Here is a 22207-nt window from a genome sequence, read left to right as displayed (position 1 = left end):
TTCTCAAAATGTCCACTGGACTGAAAAATAATTGTAGACATGGATATTGTACATTAAAATCTTGATTGTAGTTGAAGAGTAGGCCACTAGAGGGCGAGATTTCCTCAATTGGGAAATCGCATACACCCCACTTAGTGCTTATTTGCAGAACAATCCACTTTCCCTGCATATTCAATATGTAATGTATACCTAACTTATCTCTCGTCTTGTTTAGCTTGAAATGTTTTTTTTATTATTATTATTTAAGAGGTAAACTATTCCAGTCGTCCATAATTTTCTAGTATTTATGTTTCATAGAAGCTGAAGGATGAGTCACGCTTATGTGAGTAACATAAGAAATACGACTTCACTGCCCAAAAAAGCATTTTACATGAAGCTAAAATGGGCTCTTGTTACATAACACTATGAAACAAAATAGATTTCACTCTGTTTTAAATTATTTAAAATGCTTTCTTATAGAACACCCGTGAGAGAGTTCCTAGAAACGCAAATAAAATGTTGCGTCTGTCAAACGCTAGTGTTAGCAACAACCAACCAGGAAGTCTCTTACTAATACGTTGCGGTCAGTTAGCCAATTGTACGCTGTCTTTTTGAGGGGGTGAAATACGGTGGCGGCAATGTTATGGAGTTTCCGCTGCCTCTCTGCTTTCATGCCATCAGGACAGGACGCTAACGCAGGAGCTAAGCTAGAGTCCAGTTAGGCCTCTGTCAGAACAACGAGGGAGACGAGACCAACATTTCTTTATGAATCTACACGAGAACAGTTAAAATAACAGAAATATGGTGGTTCTCAAAATTCGAGACCAGGTAAGTGAGCTTTGTGTCAAAAATGGTTCATGTTAGCTTAGCTTCTCCCAATTTCTGCATTTGCCAACGGAATGTAATTCGTGGCTAGTCTCCGAAACGGAAGCATTTTAAATGCATTTACTTAAGCAAGAAACAAAATTGAGGAGAATTGTGTGAAAAAGAGTGAGTTAAGGTCCACCCTGACGTACCAGATGTAAAACCTGTTGTTAGCATCAATAAGAGATTAGCTGTTACGAAGTTAAAACCAGCTAATGATACAGTGTTTATACCCAGCAATTAGTCAGAGCCGACATAAAATGATGACTACTCGTATGCAAAGTAATTAGTTAGTATACTGGGATAAAACATCAACCAAAGTGACCTTAAGTAGTCACCTAAAGTGAACATGTTGTTGGTATCAGTGGTTAAATCCCTGTAATGAAGTGTGATGTCAAGGGCTCTGTTTGACTGCTGCAACTGAATGTCTGACATTATTTACACTTTGGTAAGATGCGCTGCACAAAATTGTGTGGAGTAAAATTGTACTTAACATAAAAAAAATAAAATTAACTTTTCGACTGCAAGGTGTGTAAGTTGTAATTCTCTTTGAATGGAACAATAACTTTATTGTTGAAAGACAATGAGAGCTATGACCAGCTATGTGTCGGTTTAGTCATTTTGTGTGTATTTTATAAAAAGTTAAGTTGTATTCACCACTTTTGTTAACAGGTCTAGTGTGCATGTGTATGAATGTTTTCAGAGCCATTTACTGACTTCTACTACATGAAAGTCTCTAATGCAGGTGTATCCATGTGCTTAATGCTTATAATTTTAATGAGATGTCTGGCATTTTGGTGGAACCAGATATAGGTCCCTTTCTGCTATGTTTAACACTTGACACCTACTTCTGAAAGTGAGAATAGCTCTCTGTGTCGCAGTTGAAGGATTTGTTTTTGCACACGGATGCTATTCTTGTCACATATGTACGTGCATGTGTCCGTTATTGTCTGCGTGCTTGAATGATCGTGTGGCTGGGGCTCCTGTTAGCCAGTGGAGTTGCCAGTGAGCTGTCTCCATGGTGATGGTATTAAGTGGCCTGGCTTCTACGTGAGGAGAGGAGGTGCACGCAGGCGAGCAGCTAGAGAGAACGTAGAACATTTCTCTCAACACTCGTCCGGGACTGAAGAACCAGAAATAGCTGAATGCAGATCTTTCCTTTTGTGTGAGGAGAATCTACAATTAAATACGGCAACAGGTGTAAAAGCTCGGCAGCTATTCACCATTTCTGCTAGACAGACATTGATGATGCTCATTATTAAAGAATTGCATGGCTTGCTTTTTTTTTTTTTTTTTTTTTTTTTTTTTTTTTTAAAGCAGCTGCGCAAAACTTATGCAACGTGTCCTGCTATTGTTGTTTGACCAGATTGTTTTAAAAATGAAACTGATCTTAAAAGGCACGCCTTTCATTTTGTACCGATTAGATGTTTTCTCTTAGACAAGAGAAAGACATTCTCACCTGCAACCCCTTGTAAACTTTTGAAGTGATTCCTAAAACTAGCGCAGTCCCTTACAAAAGGGTTCATTCCTCTTGAACTTATCCACATGTTGTCACATTACAACCACTAACTTCAAATGGACAAAAAAATTATATAGTCGTTTTAATTATACTGACCATTCAAAAGATCTACACCAATATGTGGATCTTGGAAATTTTTGTGTAGACTTAGGGCTGCCTTGCCAAGGGGCAGATCGACATGCAGGCGCAACAGAGGAATGGAAACCACAACTTTCATACTGTGAGCAAGCAGCTCTTCCTGTTGAGCCACAGTCAGCCTCTGTGCTTGTTTAATAGAAAGTAGAGCAAAGTAATGCAATGGAAGGAAAATGATACATAATTTGCTAAATCTTTGCAAATATCTAAAAAAATGTGGCTTCATAGGTACTCGACTCTGCTTTAACCCTGACTTCTCAAAATACAAAAACAGTGTCATTAGTTACCTACAGAACTGGCTTCATTACTAAATTGAGGCCATCTGTATGCAATTTAAAGTCACGCATTAAGCTTTAAAGAAGTTTTAAACATAAGGTTATAAGGCAATTCCCCAAGCCCTGGACATCTTATGGGGAGTGCTGCTAAACCTGTCATCCAAAAATGGACACAGAATGCTAAGAGGCACCTCGGTACATCTGGAGGGCTGGAGAGATCGGTAAGAAGACGACTTATTCGCTGTGTACTTCTCAAATCACAAATCGGAAGTTTATGGAAGATCAGCAAGACGAAAGCCGTTGTTGAAAGAAAGCTATAAGAAATCCCTTTATGCAGTTTTCCAGAAGCTGTATACAAGTACATCTGAATTGAAGTTTCTGACCTACCTGCAAAACGTTGTGACTTAACTAGCACTAACATCATCATCCCAATGGAGAACAATGGTGGTGGCAGCTGCAATGATTGTTTTCTTCAGTCAGAACAAGGGAGTTTAGCATTGTTGATTGGAAGATGGTTGGGGTCGAATACTGGGAATCCTAGGAAAGCTGTCAGTGACTGCTAAATACTTGAGACTGCAACAGGGGTCTGGCTTCCAGCAGGAAAACACACCCTAAGCATACAGCGTGAGCTGCTGTGGAATAACTTTAGATCAACAAATCAAAGTCCAGGCCTTAATCAAACTATTTGTAGCACAACTTAAAACTGACATTCATAGAGACTGTAATGTGCTTGAGGCAAAGAAGAATGGGCAAACATTTCAGTTATCTAGCTGTGTAAAGCTGCTGGAGACATCTGCAGCTGTAACTGCTGCTAATGTACTTATTTTTTTCCCATTAAACCTATGGGTTAGAAGGTTCTGTGCATACAAATGCATAACACATTTTCTTCAGATTTTTAATAAAAATAGAAAATGATGTACTATTATGCACAATAGCCATAAATGTGGTAGTTTGTGGTTATAGTGTGAGAACATGTGGTAAAGTTCCAGGGGTGTGAATACTTTAACGAGGGACAGTATGTTTGTATCTGTAACAAACGGCTTTGTGAACCTGTATTTGTGTTTGTGAGTCACTGGGACATAAGTGGAAGTAGTACAGAAATGATCTTCGTTCAGGGTTGGCTAATTCTCTTTTTACTCGCAACTTGTAGTTAGTTGCTCAAGCTCTGCCATACTTACTAGAAGACATGTTTTCTGCATGACCTCTTCTAAACTGCATGGCTGCACTTTACATAATTGAGTGGCTGGGTTGCCTGGTGAGTTAAACGAGGGAATATGTCTAAGTGAATTAATGTAATTGTACATGCTGCATTGTTCTGAATGTATGGACGAATGAATTGGCTAATGGATGCAGCTTTACGGACAGAAGTAGACTGTTCAGATGCACATCTTATCAGTTTTTTTTCCCTACTCTTAAATATTAAACCTTATTTAACATTTACAATGATCTGAAAGTAGAATTAGTGCTAGATTCAAGTCAATGTGTTAACTCTTGAGTACAAACTAGCCACAATTACTCACCATTGCTCTGCCCAAACAGATTGAAGATACAAAATTAAGGTTAAAGATAAGAAATCAAAACATGATCATTTACAACAGTTATGCATGCTGCTAGTAAATTATTATAACATATTCATTAAGTTACATTATTGCCATCTATGACCATTCTTCATTTTGATTTTGATAAATGGATTTAAGAATACACATAAACGCCCACTAAATGTTTTATTAGTTCTCAAGTGTTTGCTATTCACAAAAGTATGCTCTTTGTAGAAGTATGAATAGTTGATGTTAGCAGTTTGTCATTGAGTCCGGTAGAACCTGTGTTCTTTTTGTTTAGTTTTTTTAGCAGACACATTGCTCTGAGTTTCCTTATTGTAGTTTTAATATTGTTGCTTTAACAGGACTGGTGGGTGACACTCGTTTAGTTTCCAACCCAGAAGTGTTTGAACGTTGGAATCTTCCTTCTGTCTAAGCATAGAAAAATGTGTTGGCCTTCTTTCAGGAAGCTGATAGTCAGTGAGTTAGTTGGCTTGTTTTCAAGTCCCATCTGACAATGGAGATGTTTAATTAAACTTTTTGGAAATGTGGTTATGAATTCCTATAGACATGATTGATGCAATTATTTTGTTTATTATGTGTTTATCCCTATACAGCCAGCCTAAGTTGTGTAAAACCTACATTTTTTTGCCTGTGTGACCTGCTATGGAGGGCGGGGCTTACTTTACTATTTTTAAGAAGCCAAGCTGGGTTTCACTTGATGCATAAGAGTTTAACTTCACAAAGAACTTCATTTCTTCTTCTTTTCTTTTTTTTTTTTTTACTCAGATTTTTTCTGCTTGTGATTCTGTTTGGATGTGTATCAAATCAGCCATATGCTTTTTTTTTTTTTTTTTTTCTTTTGGTGAAGCTTATCTGGAGGCAAAGTGAAGAGGGGCAGCTATGTCTAATTTAGACAGACAGAGCATTCACTTAAAGAACTGATATTCATTTCTGTGGTACAGGATCTACTTTGTTTTGCTCACAAACAGACAGTGTCAATTTTAGGAATTGCCTTCTTCGTAAAAGCAGGATTTCTGAGAACGTACTGTGAAGCGTAAAAGCGTAATCACTTTATTTACAGCTCAGTTACAAGGTGCTCTCACTCTTCTACATTTCTGTGTAAAATGAGAAGATCTGATCTGTGAGCAGATGAGCTCACAGGTCATATCGTGGTGCTTAATGATGAAGACCCTGACTTCTCCTGTAGCTCGAAGGTTTCAGCACTGTCTTTATTTATTCCCCCCACCCCACCTTTAACTATTTGCATGGCAAATAATACCTAGAAGGTTCTTACTTGCAGCTCATTTGGCTTACTTTACGTTTAGGTTGTTCTAATGTTCAATTTAATATAGCGCTACATGTTAAATACATTTAAAATAAGTGCCTTAATGGATTTTTAACAGTTTTTTTTTTTTTCACAGCCTCCTTTGCTGAAAGCCATTTTCAATGTGGACCCAGATGACGTACGCTCTCTCATATTCAAAAAAGAGGATGTGAATGTGCAGGTAACTCCAGCATCCATCTATATCTGCATCTGTTTCCTCATATTGTCCCATAGTTTAAGGCATCTTAAAAAATGAGGGAATTAAGTAGCTCCAGTGTGTAGCTGTCCTTGGAAGGCCTTATGCAGCAATTTCTGTCAGTTGTAAACAAACCGGCACATGGTCTGACTTTACAGTTCTCGCTGCATAATCTGGCTCTGCTTAGTTTATTGCACACCTCACCACTATTGTTCTGGTGGGGGTGTTCAGGCCTGAGTCTGGCTGGTGCACTTGTTTGTGTTTGACTGGAGTGGAATGATAAAACAAGGATTTCTTTGTTTTTTCAATGTGCATTTGTCTTTTATAAAACTTTTTTGGCTTTCACTGCCAGAGCAGAGGCAACCAGAATGTAACTGGAGGGGGGAAAAAAGCAACTGAAGCTGTTTCGTTTCTAATTAACCACAGCAGTCTTTCTCTGTTTACTTATTACAGGATAACGAGAAGCGAACTCCGCTGCATGCTGCTGCCTATCTCGGAGATGCAGAGATCATAGAGCTACTGATTCTTTCAGGTAGGTTCCCTAATCAGATTGAAGGGATCCATTTGACCTCAAAGCAGTTTCTTCTTTACCTGATGTACTTTTGTTCAGTTCAACAGTATGATGACGCTGAACATTTTTTCATCTTATGAAGTGTAAATGTTTTTAAAATATAAAACTCTCCTGAATAGGTCTGTGGTCATATGATGTTTGCATTAAAAATAGTCACACATAAAAAAATATATATATTTTTTTTCTCGTGCCAGTGGCCTTTATCCACAGTATTTGGACAAAAAATGGACAGAAAGAGATTCAGCAAAGCACTGACATGGTTTCAAACCCTGGATGTCTGGGTCCACGACTTTTAGCCTTCATGTGTGGAGCATCCGCTCTAATGTTACCCAGCGTGCCGCGCCATTGCAGTTAATCGCATAACCTGTCCACATCGACTGTATTTTCTCAAAATTGACAAAGTACTCCGTTTTCACATTTTTATGTTCTAAAATGTTTCCAGTTTTTTAATAGCTTCGCTTTTAAATAAGATGTAAAGATGAGCAATGTAGAGTTCCTGAACAGTTTTGAAATTGCACAACAATTTCAACAAACTATTTGTTTATTAAAAATAAGGATGTTAAATTTATTTACTAAAACCTTCCAAATACACATAACACTAAAAACTTATCAAAATAATTTTGAGGACTAGAATAGCCTTTTTTTTAAACATTACATTGAATATTAATAAAATAACATCATAACTAATAGTCATTGACAGTTTCTTTGCGATACCTACCTACTTGAGGTTTTTTCACTTTTTTTTTCTTGAAAGTCAGTCTTCTTCCATTATGACTTCAGGGAAGAGCAGGATCTCTTTGCTGGCTCCCTTTCCTATAGTGTTTTGGAAGAACTGGCAGGGCTGTTTTTGGTTACCGTCAGTTCATAACCTCTTGCTTTCGTTCAAAATGTCAGGAAAAGCACCATAACTTTTTCAACAAATAGATTTATGCTGCGTGAGACTTTTTTCCTGGGGCGGTGCTGCACACAGAAACCTTTCACTTTTTCCTGCTTTGCACACATATCTTTGATCACTCTGGAAGGAAGCACCTGTCCACCATCTTTAGGTCATTTGTTGATGATGCAGCAGGCGGAGTAAAAGCAGTACAAAGACAATGCTGAGGGTTTGGCTTACAGATGAATCAGCATTGTGAGGCTTATTTGCTTTTCGTGGCCATCCTGTGCATTTATATGCAAAGTAAATATATTCACAATGTTCACTTGCCATTCTAATGGGGATTAGCCCTTTACCACACTAGCAAATCAGAAAGTAATTTCAACACTGTGCTGTTTTTTTTTTTTATATGTGGAACATAAAACTCCAAAGGAGTAAATGTTTTCTTCCTGCTTTTAGCTTCAAATAGGCTCTCCCACTCTGTCGTCCTCCTTTGCAGGTGCAAGAGTAAATGCCAAAGATAGCAAGTGGCTGACTCCTCTGCACAGGGCTGTGGCCTCCTGCTGTGAGGTAGGCAAATATTCCTCTGGTCCTGGTGTCATGCTTTCTCTTCCATTCTGCTTTTCATACCAGAGTTTAGCAGAATATCAACAGTAACAAAAGTCTTTCCTGCGCCTTCCTGCAGGAGGCGGTCCAGATTTTGCTGAAACACTCTGCAGACGTGAACGCCAGAGACAAGAACTGGCAGACACCGCTTCACATCGCCGCAGCCAACAAGGCGGTTCGCTGTGCCGAAGCCCTCGTCCCCCTCCTCAGCAATGTGAATGTATCTGACCGAGCAGGCCGAACTGCTCTGCACCATGCGGCCTTCAGCGGTCACTTGGAGGTAATGTTAACCCCCCCAAAGAGGATTCCAACAGAGCTGCACATGGCCTTGATGTTTCATGGCTTACCGTTCTTCTCCTCTCCTAGAAATGTGCAGCAGAAACTGGAATTTACTTGAACTTGTCAGACCAGGCTTGCTGTCATGTTTGTGTGTGCCTGTCTGTTAATACAACTTCCTGGTCTCCTTCTTTAGCTGACAGGAAGCTTTTCTGAGTGCCTCGTAATTGTGTAAACACAATAGACTTTGTACTGTTGAAACATAGAACAAGAGCTTCATTTTTGACCATAAAATGATCAACATGTTCTTATGGATTGCTCATTTTCTGCTGTTAGCAGCTGTGTCAGAGCTGCTAACAGCAGAAAGTTTTGCCATAGTTTTGACACAGCTCAATTTCACTTTGACCTGCTTCATTCTCGGTTATGAAAATATGGACCATTATTAGTTCTTCTGCTGTGATCACAACTTCAAGCTGCTTATAATAAACACAGTGTACTTATGTGCTACTTATCAGTAATCATTTTCTTCTCTTTTTTTTTGTAGAACTGAATTGTGTAACAGCTGTGTTTTTTTGTTTTTTTTAGAGAATTTTAATTTTTCTTCCAGGAAGTAAATTCAAGTTTATTAAAGGCACTTGGAACTTGAGTAACATTGTGACATAATCTGCTGTTTTGTTGCTGATGCACTAAAATTCACGGTTTTCATGGTTGTATCTTTTTATAACTACTGCCGTCTTCCTTTTCCAGCATATTGGTGAGAAAGATTAGGAAAAAAATCTGTTATTTTGGGATTGATCTACATCAGATATTAGCTGCATGTGGTGTTAATAATCAGTTAAACTCTTATCTTTCCGTGCACTTATAAATAATCAGGCTCTTAAAGGAACAGTCCATAGTTTTTCAACTTTCTGTGATGGTAATCTGGAGTTTTTTTTTTTGTTTTTTTTTCTGTTGCTTTTAGATGGTGAGGCTCCTACTCTCCAGAGGCGCAAACATTAATGCTTTTGACAAGAAGGATCGTCGTGCGATCCACTGGGCAGCCTATATGGGTAAAGAACTGAACATTTCAATCGTTTTTTGTTTTTTGTTTTTTGTTTTTTTTTTTGCTTTGGAAAAGGAATTCCTGTTGCTAGAGTTTTTAAAGCTATTTGGGAATTGATCTTGGTAGTGCGTGGGCATAATGAACCCCTTTTGTTTTGTCTTCAGGGCACATAGAGGTGGTGAAGTTACTAGCTTGTCATGGAGCTGAGGTTGCTTGTAAAGATAAGAAATCCTACACCCCCCTACATGCTGCAGCCTCTAGTGGAATGATTAGTGTTGTGAAATACCTTTTGGATTTAGGGGTGGATGTAAGTCCTGCACACAAACCTTTCATCAGCACACTGTAGACATGCTTCAGATTCTTGCATAAACGCTCTGTAGTTTTTCCTATAGAGCCATTAAGCAAGTAGCAATCTTCATGTAAACATCTGCTTATCTTCCTGTTTAGATCAATGAACCTAATGCATATGGAAACACACCCTTGCACGTGGCCTGCTACAACGGCCAAGATGTGGTCGTGAACGAGCTCATCGACTGCGGGGCTAACGTCAACCAGTTGAATGAGAAGGGTTTTGCACCTCTTCATTTCACCGCCGCCTCTCGCCACGGGGCACTCTGCTTGGAGCTGCTGGTCTGCAACGGTGCCGACGTCAATATAAAGGTAGGAGGAACTTTTTGTCAGGCAGGGATTGTTGTGCTTTTGTTCATTGATTCTCAATACTTGGAATATCTTTGGTTAAAAGTGGGTGTTGCTGGTTATTCATTGGTGTTTTCTTTGTTTAAAAATGTACATATTGATAATCTGCCTCTTTTTTTGGCTTATGATGCGCTAAGAATTTACTGTGGTCATGACTTAGGTAAAAATGTTAGCTTTGAATGTCATTAGTTGCCTCCTACTCATAAGGTTACTTACTATTACAGATGTTGAAAGTCCTGTGATGGCGCCTAAACTGTTGTAGTGATTTCTTGCACAAAAAGGGATTGTAGGAATGTAACATCAATTGCATTTCTTTTGTCAAGTCTACAACTATGTAACCTGTAGAGTTTATAAAAATCTTTTTAATTTATAAAATATCTTTATTGTCGAGCCCAAGTCTGGAAAAATGTGGAAGTTCTGAAATTGATCATTTGCGGAAACGAATCTCAATTTTTAGACGGATTCAATTACACTGTAGAGGAGGCATTTGTAAACCAGAAATGATGGACGATAACATAACCTGTGAAACGTTCATCCACAACATGTTGGCTTGAACCAAAAAAACTTGTTGGTAGAAGTAAGGAAAAATATTCCCCTCTTTGATTTCAGTGTGCTTATATTTTATCTTAGAGTAAAGATGGGAAGACTCCGCTCCACATGACGGCGATCCATGGGAGGTTTTCCAGATCTCAAGCAATCATTGAAAACGGTGAGCACAGACACAATCCACTTCGTAGCTCCTTGTTGCCCTTCAGAGTTTTGCAACTAACTGCTTGCTCCTGTTTTTTGTTTTTTTCTCTCGTATTCCTGAAGGTGCTGAGATTGACTGTGAAGATAAAAACGGAAATACGCCACTACACATCGCAGCTCGATACGGACATGAGCTCCTCATTAACACACTCATCACTAACAAAGCTGACACAGCAAAGTAAGCAAACCTCGCTGCTGCTTTTCTGCAACTGTTCCAACTTGTTAAAAGCTGTTTTTGCAAAGAATTTCAGACCTCATAGTGCTACAGTACTTAATTGCAGTTGCACCTTTAACAGCTTGTCATTTCCCTAATGTCAATTTGCAGCTCTGTTCCTAAAAGGATAAATTACTTTGGCGAAATTTCTGTGATTTTTTTTTGTTTTTCAGACGAGGAATTCACGGCATGTTTCCACTGCATTTGGCTGCTCTCAGTGGCTTCTCAGACTGCTGCCGAAAGCTCCTGTCTTCAGGTTATTTTCTATTATTTCTGTATGACACGCAAACTAAAAATGGATTTAATTTGATACTTTTATAGATTAAAATTGCGGAGCGTTTTTCACAACTCTTTTACTCAACACAGGCTTTGATATTGATACTCCGGACGACTTTGGAAGGACATGTTTACATGCTGCAGCTGCTGGAGGGTGTGTATAGGAGACCTTTAAAGATATATTATGAAAATAACATAATTGTGATGTAATCACATTTTGGTGATGTTATAATTGTCTGTGCTTTCCTAGAAACCTGGAATGTCTCAATCTTCTTCTTAACACCGGGGCAGACTTTAACAGAAAAGATAACTTTGGGAGGTTAGTGGCGTTTAAAGATACATTTGGCTCTAGCATCACATTTAAATATGTATCTAAGGTGTGTGTGTGTGTTTGTTTTTCTTCCAGGACTCCTCTCCATTACGCTGCTGCCAATTGTAACTACCAGTGTTTGTTTGCTCTGGTGGGCTCTGGAGCCGGCGTCAACGATCTGGACGAGCGGGGCTGCACTCCTCTCCACTACGCCGCTGCGTCCGACACAGACGGAAAGTCAGTAATCCTTGGAAATTTCTGTGTTTTTAGTTGCAAATGTTTACATATGATTGCAATAAAAAGACTACATGACTAGTGTCCAAAGATATATGCTACAATGTGGTTCTCTGGACTGTTTTCCTGCATTTCCAGGTGCCTGGAATATTTACTAAGAAATGATGCAAATCCAGGGATCCGGGACAGTCAGTGCTTCAACGCTGTGCACTACGCCTCTGCGTACGGACACCGTCTTTGTCTGGAGCTGGTGAGGGATCTGTACCATTTCAAATTTTGGGTTGTTTTCAATGCAGTTTAACTTATTTTCTCATTCATCCTTTTACAGATTGCGAACGAAACACCCTTAGATGTGGTGAGTAGTGTTGCAGCTTTTTCCACTGTCAACGTTTGTACTTTTCATTCATTAAAAATAGACCACATTTGCATATTTAATGTGTTCTTCAAGAATTGCAGATTAACATTGTAAGTTCTAACTTGTAATGTGTGCAGCTAATGGAATCCTCAGGGACAGACACCCTGAACGATTCTGATGTCAGAGCTCCCATCAGCCCCCTGCACCTTGCTGTGAGTAGACTTTAATTCTTAGTGGAGTCGCTGCTTCATTTCACTTTGCAAATTCTGTTAAAAACCACAACATAGTGACCAGAAGCAAACTAATCTGTCTGGAAGCGTATCTATCTGATAAATAACTGTACTTTATAATCATAATCTGACGTTTATTTCCATTTTGGTTCTGTTTTTATGTGTGTGTTCTGGATGGGAGTGGGTTGACCACATGGTGTTTTGTTTGTTAGCTTGTGATAGTGATGCAACACAGGATTGTGGGGGTTTACTGAAACAGAGAAGCAATGTCAGTGGTGTGGGGTTTTGTCATGATGTTGAACGTGTGAGGAAATGTGTGTAAATAATACAAATAGTTTGGCAAGTATCCGTTACCTATTATGAGATCATCATGTACTCATATTGTGTCCACACCACATTGATTCAACAATGGGTGATAATGACATGTATAAACTGATGTTTTTTAGTTCCATGTGGGAAAAAAAAGAAAACAAAAGTTGGGTTTTTCTTCAACATTATCGGAGAGAATTTGATGGATTCTTGGAAAGCTTAAAAAGCAGAGACACTCCACAGCAAACCAAGAACAATGATGAGAAAAAGCTTAAAAGCCTCTGCTTATTTTCAGCCAGCAGCATGAAAAGGTGTCTGGTTCCTCGTGATGGAGAGAAATCAAAACTGTGGAAAGCCAAAGGGGTCATGATTCACATTTGTTTCCAATGCCCGATGAGTTGAATAAACTCCTAATAAACACAACACAGGCGTTTAAAAGATAAGACACCAGTCTGTTAAAAGATCTCTTAAGGCCTCCTGGCTCTGTTTTTTTCTGTTCAAACCAAATTAAAAGAAGTCTAGCATGAGTTACTTTAGTTTTCTGTTTTACAAAACCTGTACTCTACTTCGTGTATTCAGTTACACCACTTGTGTAAATTAACACTAGAAGCTCTACACTAAGCTTCATTTTTGTTCAAATGTTTGGATATTTTAGTTCAGTAATACTTTAATACCCCAAAGGAAAATTAGACTGGCAAAGAGACGCTTTTTTTCTATTGGTTAATAAAACTCCTGTAGTTTGGACTTGATTTCAGTATCATCATGCCTTTTTTTAATTTTTTTTCCAGGCATACCATGGTCACCATCAAGCTATGGAGGTTCTGGTGCAGACTCTGCTGGATTTGGAAGTTAGAAACAGCCAGGGACGCACGCCCTTAGACCTAGCTGCCTTCAAAGGCCACGTGGAATGTGTGGACATTCTAATCAACCAGGGAGCCTCCGCTTTGATCAAAGACTTTGTCTTGAAGCGGACCCCCATACATGCTGCAGGTACGTCTCGTCTGAGGAAAGAAACCGTGTGAAATTTGGCATTCCTACAGTTATACACTCAAACATAATGTCACAAGTAATGCTCACCTTTCTTTTGTGCAGCTACTAATGGTCATTCAGAATGTTTGCGCTTGCTGATTGGAAATATTGATCTTCAAAATGTTGTGGACATTCAAGATGGAAATGGACAGTACGTATAGAAATGTCTTGCTCTATTTATACGTTTGTGTTTAAAAACAAGTGCTAACATTTTTGTCTAATGCATTCAAGGACCCCGCTGATGCTGTCAGTCCTCAGTGGACACACGGACTGTGTGTATTCCCTTCTTAACAAGGGAGCCAGCGTAGAAGCCAAAGACAAGTGGGGCAGGACGGCCTTGCATAGAGGAGTAAGGAGAGCTCATAATGTTTTTACTCAATATTTATCTTAAATATTCAGAGTTTAAAATTGCTGATACAAACACATTTAGAAAGTGTCACATGTACAATTGCACTTTGAGTAAAAATTGACCTTTTGTTTCTTTGCAAATTTTGATCACATTTTTCCAAAGTGTTTATCATTTTTGGGCCAAAGCTCCCAATTTGTACAAAAGTGAAACATGGTGCCACAAAAAAAAAAACTTAAGTAAACATGAGGAATTATGACAATAAATGAAAATATATGTGAACATTTAACTTCCTATTGGTTACTTTATCCAGATTTATTTTTTATCTTTGTTTGTTTTTACTTTGGGTTTTAGAGTTTCAATATTGTTTTGATTTTGTCATTGCTCCTACCTGTATGTTTTCTAGTTATGTTTTTAAAAGCCAAACATTCTTATGCTTTTAGAGATGTGCCGATCAGGTTTTTTCCTGCCGATACCGATCACCCATGAGGGCCGATCACCGATACCGGTCACATAATTATTTTAAAAAAATTTTTTATCATAAACACTACCGGTTACATTATGTTGAAAAAGGAACCATAAATTCACCTTAATTTAGACAAAAACTTGTTTTTAATAACTTTTTCCAAGAAGACAACTAAACAAAACAGGCATTCTGCAAATTGTACTGCTATCGGTAATACTATCTGTAACAGACTGATAACATATGAAGGCTCTGAAGAGGCTAAATAATGCAAAGAGCCAAAATAAAACCTCTCAACATTGCCAAAAAAAATTCAAGTATAAAACTTAACATTCAAAGGCAAATACAGGTTCCATTACAATAARCAATCCAGAGTTACTGAATGAAAACTTCCTGATAGCATGGCGGCTAGCTGATTACTGCTAGTTCTGAGTGGCTGTTTCTGACTCAGCGGAGTAATTATGCAGAGCAGGGAGGAGAGCGAAAGTTTTAATACGTATGTAAAATGTATTTTTTTAAGATAGATGCTGCAGCTTTAAGCAGAGGTTCGGTGTGAGAGTCACTACCAGGTGCAGCAGAAGCGGCGCTCCGTCTGTGAAATATTACYAMCTGTAGCACGTAGCAGCGGTTCAACAGCGAGAGCAGAACCAGTGTCTTACATCGCAGCTCGAAGACTTAAATAATTTTGCGAGTTATTTGTTTAGCTTTCTGACCGTCACGTTAATCCGGGTGAGTGTTTGTAGCTGTGCGCTGCTTTACCTGTTATCTGATCCTCCATATGTCATTTTTACTGCATTGAGCCTCGATGTAGCCAAACTCCGTCAAGTATGGCATTGTTTTTATGTCGTATTAGCTYCGTTGTGTTGATGCATTTTGACGTGCTTCAATTTTCCGTCGCAACACGCAAACTTCCCCATTCACTCAGTGCGATAGTTTCACGTCGCTTAGGATTTGTTGCTGCGCATTTGAGGAGTGTGAAGGAAAGAGGAGACCAGCTGCACAGGCAGGCTGCGAAATGAGATGCAGGTGATCGGTATCGGCAACAAGAGCCAATGACCGCCGATTACCGATCATGCACTTTTTCATGAAAATCGCCCGATTATGATCGGTGACCGATCGATCAGCACACCTCTACTTTTAACATCTATACTCATATTTTAATAATTTTATTTATGTATAAACCTTTTGTTAGGTCTGCATGGCATAACATTACATTATGAGAGGTTTAAACGTGTTGACAGTCTGCAAAAACAGAGAGATGGATATTGTTCTACATAAAAGATTCTGTTGTTCTATGCTCTCGTACAAATGCATCAGTACAATGTTCCTCCTTTTCTTTTGACCAAGTAGCTTTTATGTAGCAGGAGTGCACTTAACCTGAGTGCTGCTGTTGTTTTCAATTATGTCTACTTTGCAGGGAATTATGCAGGGTTTTTTTTTTAAAGGCCTTAAATTGAGCACAGGGTAATACAAACATCTTTGTTGATCAGGGTTTTGTATGCAGTTTTTTAAAATAAAATAATTGCTAGAAAATAAATATATAATTTGACTACAAATAGTAGCAGATGCCAAGCTACATCTGGAATATCTGTGATACAAGCAATAGAATAAAAACCAAGGCATGATGATTAGCAACATGTCAAACTAAATATTCTGATATCATTTTGATGTTTTTGTCTCTTTAAACACTACTTTAAGACATGGGACCCTTCAGATATTGGAGATTTTATTATTACTATCATAACTGAAAACTAAGCTGAAACATTACTTAAACACATCTATGTGCCATTTACTTAGTTGTGCTTAGGGATTTGCTTGCAGCAGGATATCCTTTCAAACAAATCATCAATAAAAAAATGTCCTCTATCACCAGTCTGTGACCGGTCACGAAGAATGCGTGGAGGCTCTGCTTCAGCACAGCGCCAACGTCCTGGTGCGAGACCGTAAAGGGCGCACGCCGATCCACCTGGCGGCAGCTTGCGGACACATTGGGGTACTCGGAGGCCTTTTGCATGCTGCCCAATCAGTGGAAACACTGCCTGCCTTAACAGACAGCCAAGGCTACACCCCACTGCACTGGGCCTGCTACAATGGTACAGACAAGGAGGTTGAAAGACCTTTTAAACCAAGCAATCAATGAATATTGATATTCTCAAATGTGTATATATACCTGATGTTGTAGCATGTGTGCACTTAAATGCAAGCATGCTGCTGATGTAGCAGATGAGCATAATGGAGCACTTAAGAAATTCTTTTTTATTTAGTTTTTGTTTCCATTCAGTGTCTTTGTGCACCCAAATGAGAAATGTTTATGTTTATAAAGTGGGTTTTTAATCGAAGTGGTCTTTCCCACAGGTCACGACACGTGTGTGGAGGTTTTACTCGAACTGGAGATTTTCCACAAGGCCGAAGGCAATACTTTCAGTCCCCTCCACTGTGCTGTGTAAGAGTCTGAGCTTGCTTAGGTTTCACTCGGTGTGTCAGAGAGCCCGGCTTTTAATAGACTAAACATCCAGCCTTTCTTTTCCTGCTCTCTAGAATCCGCGACAACGAAGCTGCTGCTGAGATGTTGATAGACACCTTGGGCCCCGCCATTGTCAACGCCAAAGATGGCAAAAGCAGGTACGCCTGATTATAAAGATTTCAAGCTTGAGAGTTTGTAAAAGGCTACTTTTTTTTGTAAAGTGAATCTAATGTCGATATTTTAAATTGATGATGGCGTACTTCATATTCAAAATGTCCTCAGGACCCCCCTGCATGCTGCTGCCTACACCGATCATGTGGAGTGTCTACAGCTGCTGTTGAGCCACAATGCTCAGGTCAACTATGTCGATGCCGCAGGGAAGACCCCGCTCATGATGGCCGCCGAGAACGGCCAGACCAACGCTGTCGGTACGATTGCCTCCGAGCGTTTAACTTGATATGAGTCGCGACAGTCAGACTGGCTTTAAATTACAAACTATAAAACATCAGATTAGACTGAGTTTGTTTTTCTTACGTTACATACCCGTCCTCACACAGAGCTGCTGGTGAGCAGTGCGAAAGCAGACCTCGCGCTACAGGACGCTGAGAAGAACACCGCTCTTCATTTGACCTGCAGTAAGGTACGGATTGTCATCTGGGGGTAATATTTACATTACCGCTCATATTTCAGGTTTTGATTATTTATTGCACATATGTAAACATTTTGTGGCATCTGTACCACGCTCTCAACAGGGACACGAAACTAGTGCCTTGTTGATATTGGAGAAGATTACAGACAGAAACCTCGTAAATGCTACAAACGCCGCCTTACAGACGTATGCGTAATATGAGTTCTTTATCTGTTCATACAGAGTTTTGAATACAAATACCTCTCTGACAGACATTTTTCTATTTTGTTTAGACCTCTGCATGTGGCTGCAAGAAATGGGCTGATTGTGGTGGTGCAGGAGCTGCTTGCGAAGGGAGCCAGCGTTCTAGCAGTCGACGAAAACGGTAATAGCATTGTAGCGTAGTACATCCTGGTTTTTAATTGTGACACGGTTATTTTTGTGAAATGTGGTCCAGTTGTTTTACTTATGTTATAATCCTAGCTTCATAAAAAAAAATAATGATGGCTTGCTTTAGAAACAAAATCCCAATGGAAATTCTGTATTCTGGTGAGAGCAATGTGCCCCTGCATATTTATTAAGAAATTAGACACTGAGCCAATTCATTAACTTGGCAGTCTATACTCATAAGTAAATATTGCCTTAAATCATGCAGATGCCATTTTAATAAGTGGTACTGGATTTTTTATTTTTTTTACTTAGTGAATGTGTTGCCTTTTAACAGAGATCGAGAGACAAAGAGGGATTGTATCTCCATTGTTTTCTGTACTTTTGGACTTTTTTCCTCAAAAATGATTCACCCTTGACTGATTATGTGGAAGTTGGACTGGTTTTTGCATTGCCTTCAGAAACTAATTCAGTAATTACATCAGTATGTAGAGTTTGGGGTTTATGCAGAGAGTCTGCAGCCAGACATGTGGTCAGAATTTAGTATATTAATTAAATAATTCGAGAATGGACACAGTTAAACTAGCTTGATAAAACAAAATTTGAAGGCCTCGATTTAGGTCATAAAAGATAACGACACGTTTAAAAAGATTCGTGTTTTTCTGAGAACTGTTACATGTGAAAATCCCCTCAGGAGGTTTTCTTGTGGAAAATGTGCCATTCTCTTTAAAACAGTAGACTAAGCTGTTCCAGTGTGTCACTTTTGACTAAGGTTGATACTTTAAGATATTTAGGTTTTGTATATTTGTGAATAGAGAAAATTACTTTTAGTTTAATTATTACAGGTTCAAATAACAAATAAGTCACATTCAGCAGAGAAGCTGGGAGGAGAAAAGACATTCTGCTGGTAAAACCATTTGTTAACGATGCAAAGCGACTCCTGTGACCAGGAAATTGCCTCAGACGGCATCAGCTGCAGGGTGAGCAGCCATCTGCCACAAACGGTGCTGCCAGGTCACGCCGACTAAATATGACACTGGGTTGGTAGACATTGTAGGGACCACAGACCAGATAAGTATGTGAATGCTGTAAATGCACTGGTTTAATATTTTTGGAGATAGAAGACAAAAAAAAATCAAAATACAAAGACCTGGAATGAGACACTATGTCACTGGCATGCAGGATGGTTTTAGAATGCATAAGGAGAGGCGATCAGGACAGTGAATCAGGACAGATTTTCTAACGGTATGGTGCTGCGCAGACCTGGCATTCAGACACTTTCACTCACACAGCGCTGCACAAAAGGGAGTAAACATTTGGAAACTGGCTGTAAAGCTCAGATTCTTAAGATTGAAATGGGAGTTTTAACTATGAAAATTCCACGTCAGAGAAACTCCACTTACCCCAAAACTCTGCGATCCTTTAATCAGGTAACCTGGAGTTGATTTGATTTCACTTTAATTAGCCCTGCAGCATTGTCCGATTTTAACAATACTGTTTTCAGAATATTTCTGTTGGCAATTAGAAACATCCAGATAGTGCATTTGCTTCATGAGGGAAGTCCCATTTTTGTACACTGGGTGTTCCGCAGCACAGGTTACATTCAGAGCGCTAAATTAATGCAGATAACTCGGCTAGATCACATCTGACTGTGGTTTAACAGGAAACTGCCATCCAGATGTGTCTGCGCGTTCACCCTGTATCTGGTGTTGGTCTGGGAATCTTCAGCTCGTCGGGTTTATCAGACCTGATACTGAAAGTCTGACATTTTGTTTCAGTTTATAGAAAAGTAAAAGTTTAAATATTATTTAAAGGTTAGTTTCACAGAAGTGATCCTGGTATCTTAAAGCTTTTTTTGTAATTTCAAAAAATGAGCACCAGAATTTGTCAGGTATTTATGCCATTTATTATTTCCCAGGACATGTTGGCAATCCTTGTTTTTTGTTTGTTTGTTTTTCAGGTTACACGCCTGCCTTGGCTTGCACCCCCAACAAAGACGTCGCAGACTGCCTCGCTCTCATCCTAGCCACCATGATGCCCGTGTCCCCCTGCACCGTGGCATCCACCCTCCCCTTCAGTGCCGTTAACCACTACACCACCAGCCCCTCCAAGAGCGTCACCTTCGACAGCCTGCCCGCGTTGCGCGCCGAGCACAGCTCTTACTGCAGCTTCAACAACATCGGCCATCACGACGGCTTCTACAAGGACGAGGAGCTCAACGACTCCGATTCGGAGACGTACTGAAGCGGACAGGAGAGGAATGGCTCTAAATGCACAAACGCATACACTGTGTCTTAATATGAAAAAAAAAAATAAAATAAATCAATCACCCACCGCAAGCTTGGGAGGGCTTAATAAAGATGCAAGCCCCCAACAGGAAGCCTTAAGAGTCCCCACCAGAGAGCAAAGGAGGGACGAGGTGCAACAGGCTGGCCCATGCTCATCCCAACCTTTTCCAGCACACGGTGTCCGTTAGCCAATGCCGGAGCTCAGTAACCACTGCTTTACCAACACTGACCTCTCCAGTGTTAAAAAACTGAACTTGTTGGGCAGACGGCAGCTGTTTTAAGGCAATAACACGCTGAACAAAAGGTGCGCTTGCACACTACAGAGAGTTAAACCAACAGGGACCAAAAGACATGGATGAATTTTAACTCCGTTTTATCTGCGTAAACGGCAAAAAAAAAAAAAGACTTCAGGTGGTTTATTGATTAGGAAGGATAAGAGAGAAGTTTTAGTTAAAATCTGCATACTATAACCATCAGAAGGACTTTTACGTTTTGTAAGTCACACAAGGGGGATCATTTATTTTTCAAGATCAAAATTTTAATACACCCATTTTAATGTCTTAAACTCATTTTCCTCTAGGAATCTGATTCACTAACCTGAGTAAATTTAAGACATCTGGTACATCCAACAGGTTAGTGTTCAGTCGATCCACCTTTTTCCTTTGTAAATTCACCTGTTTATCACCGTTTAGAATTTAAACAATAAATTATTTGTACACTTTTTTTGCTTTTTGTTTGTTCGTTTTGTGCCTTCATTAGTTACTGGACGTATGGGTTTGTAGAGGCAGCTGTGAAGGCGTGCTTTCGGTGAGTAGGTCCACTGATCTGGCACTGAGGCATCTGTGACTCTGCTTTGCAATGAGAAACACTGTAAACCAATGACAGCATTTTGGAAAGCATTTGATTTTCTTCTGAGTGACTTTTTTTTTTTTTTTTGGTTTTGTTTTATCTAATATTAGTTTTGCTTGCTTTAACTTAAAAACAGAAACCACTCGCTTATACCAGAATGCAGAAAACTCAAGTTTTGTTCAAAAATATTTTAACTGGAAATATGTACATTTGCTAGAATCAATAGAATGGGAAGGATTTTTATTTTTTTTTCCTTGCTTTTTTTCTTGAAGAGGAATGAAACTAGCATGTATATAGAAATTATGACTGTGAATTCAAAATTCCAATGAGTTCTTTCAGTACTGAGATTGCTGTATATTTTATGAGTAATAAATGAGTTATTTAATAAGGAGCATTGGTCTTGTTTTTTTTCAGCATTTCCTATAATTGTGTTTGATGTAACAGAAAAAGTAAAAAAAAAAAATTGAAGATGCACCAATGAGGATTTTTATTAATTTTGCTTTCTAAGCTTTTTTCCCCTTCAGTTCTAAAACATTTGTGGGGCAGATTATTTTATTTTGTGTAAAGTTATCACAAGGCATGCATCAACATATGCGCTTAACCTTTTTTTATTATTATTTCACTTTAAATTGCATCAAAATGCACCTTGTTGCTAATGTATATATACTGAAAATTGTGGAAGTTTTTAATTTTGAAGCATTTATTAAATAGGAAACAGTTTATTCAGTATTTGAGCTGCAAAATCTGTGTGATTCATTGATGGATCTCTGACTGTGATGTATTTTATGTCATGCTTCAAAAGTACAGCTTCTAATAACTTTAAAATATTTTCCTAGCTTTAAGAAGGATGGAGCGGGTATGTAAGTCAACAGGTGTTCTTGAACACCTGTTGACTCAGTTTAAGATTAATAGTCTTCCAAACAAAGATTAATAGTCTTCCAAACAAAGCCTAAAGAAATTATTTCTGGAGAATTTGTAATTGTTTTATGAACGAGAGCGCACTGGCTCTTAAAGTCAGCCAGGGGGCACTAAGCTTTGCCTTGTGCTGGATCTAATTTTAACACCGCTGTTAGAACTGAGTCAAATGAGCTGAATCCTAAACGAGATTCGGAATCTTCATCCAGCTGCTCTGAGGACGGACACATAGTCTCTCCGCTGATTGGTCTTCATCCCGGAA

At 39.0% G+C, this 22207-nt stretch overlaps 1 protein-coding gene across 1 annotated transcript; it reads left to right on the top strand.

The window, feature by feature from the left end:
* The first annotated feature begins 541 nt into the window (after nt 1-541).
* ankrd28b (ankyrin repeat domain 28b) lies at nt 542-21421 on the top strand. Its single transcript, XM_008432484.2, has 28 exons — nt 542-807; nt 5735-5818; nt 6287-6365; nt 7778-7848; nt 7964-8164; nt 9122-9209; nt 9367-9509; nt 9650-9862; nt 10529-10607; nt 10712-10826; nt 11036-11118; nt 11229-11292; nt 11389-11457; nt 11545-11685; nt 11821-11932; nt 12011-12037; nt 12175-12249; nt 13365-13566; nt 13669-13756; nt 13837-13954; nt 16288-16507; nt 16770-16857; nt 16953-17036; nt 17161-17306; nt 17436-17518; nt 17631-17713; nt 17800-17891; nt 19854-21421. Exons 1-28 carry the CDS (start codon nt 781-783, stop codon nt 20135-20137), a joined length of 3159 nt encoding a protein of 1052 aa, XP_008430706.1. The 5' UTR covers nt 542-780; the 3' UTR covers nt 20138-21421.
* Nucleotides 21422-22207: the final 786 nt, after the last annotated feature.

Source organism: Poecilia reticulata, linkage group LG16, assembly GCF_000633615.1.
Source record: "Poecilia reticulata strain Guanapo linkage group LG16, Guppy_female_1.0+MT, whole genome shotgun sequence".
NCBI lineage: Eukaryota > Metazoa > Chordata > Actinopteri > Cyprinodontiformes > Poeciliidae > Poecilia > Poecilia reticulata.
Note: the sequence above shows the minus strand (reverse complement) of the source record. Positions and strands in the feature narration are given on the sequence as shown.

Excerpts from the sequence above, each read along its gene's own strand:
- ankrd28b (XM_008432484.2), top strand. The coding sequence starts at position 781 with ATGGTGGTTCTCAAAATTCGAGACCAG. Across the intron at positions 11,458-11,544 it reads AGAAAAGATAACTTTGGGAG|GACTCCTCTCCATTACGCTG; the intron begins GTTAGTGGCGTT and ends TTTTTCTTCCAG. Across the intron at positions 16,508-16,769 it reads GCACTGGGCCTGCTACAATG|GTCACGACACGTGTGTGGAG; the intron begins GTACAGACAAGG and ends TCTTTCCCACAG.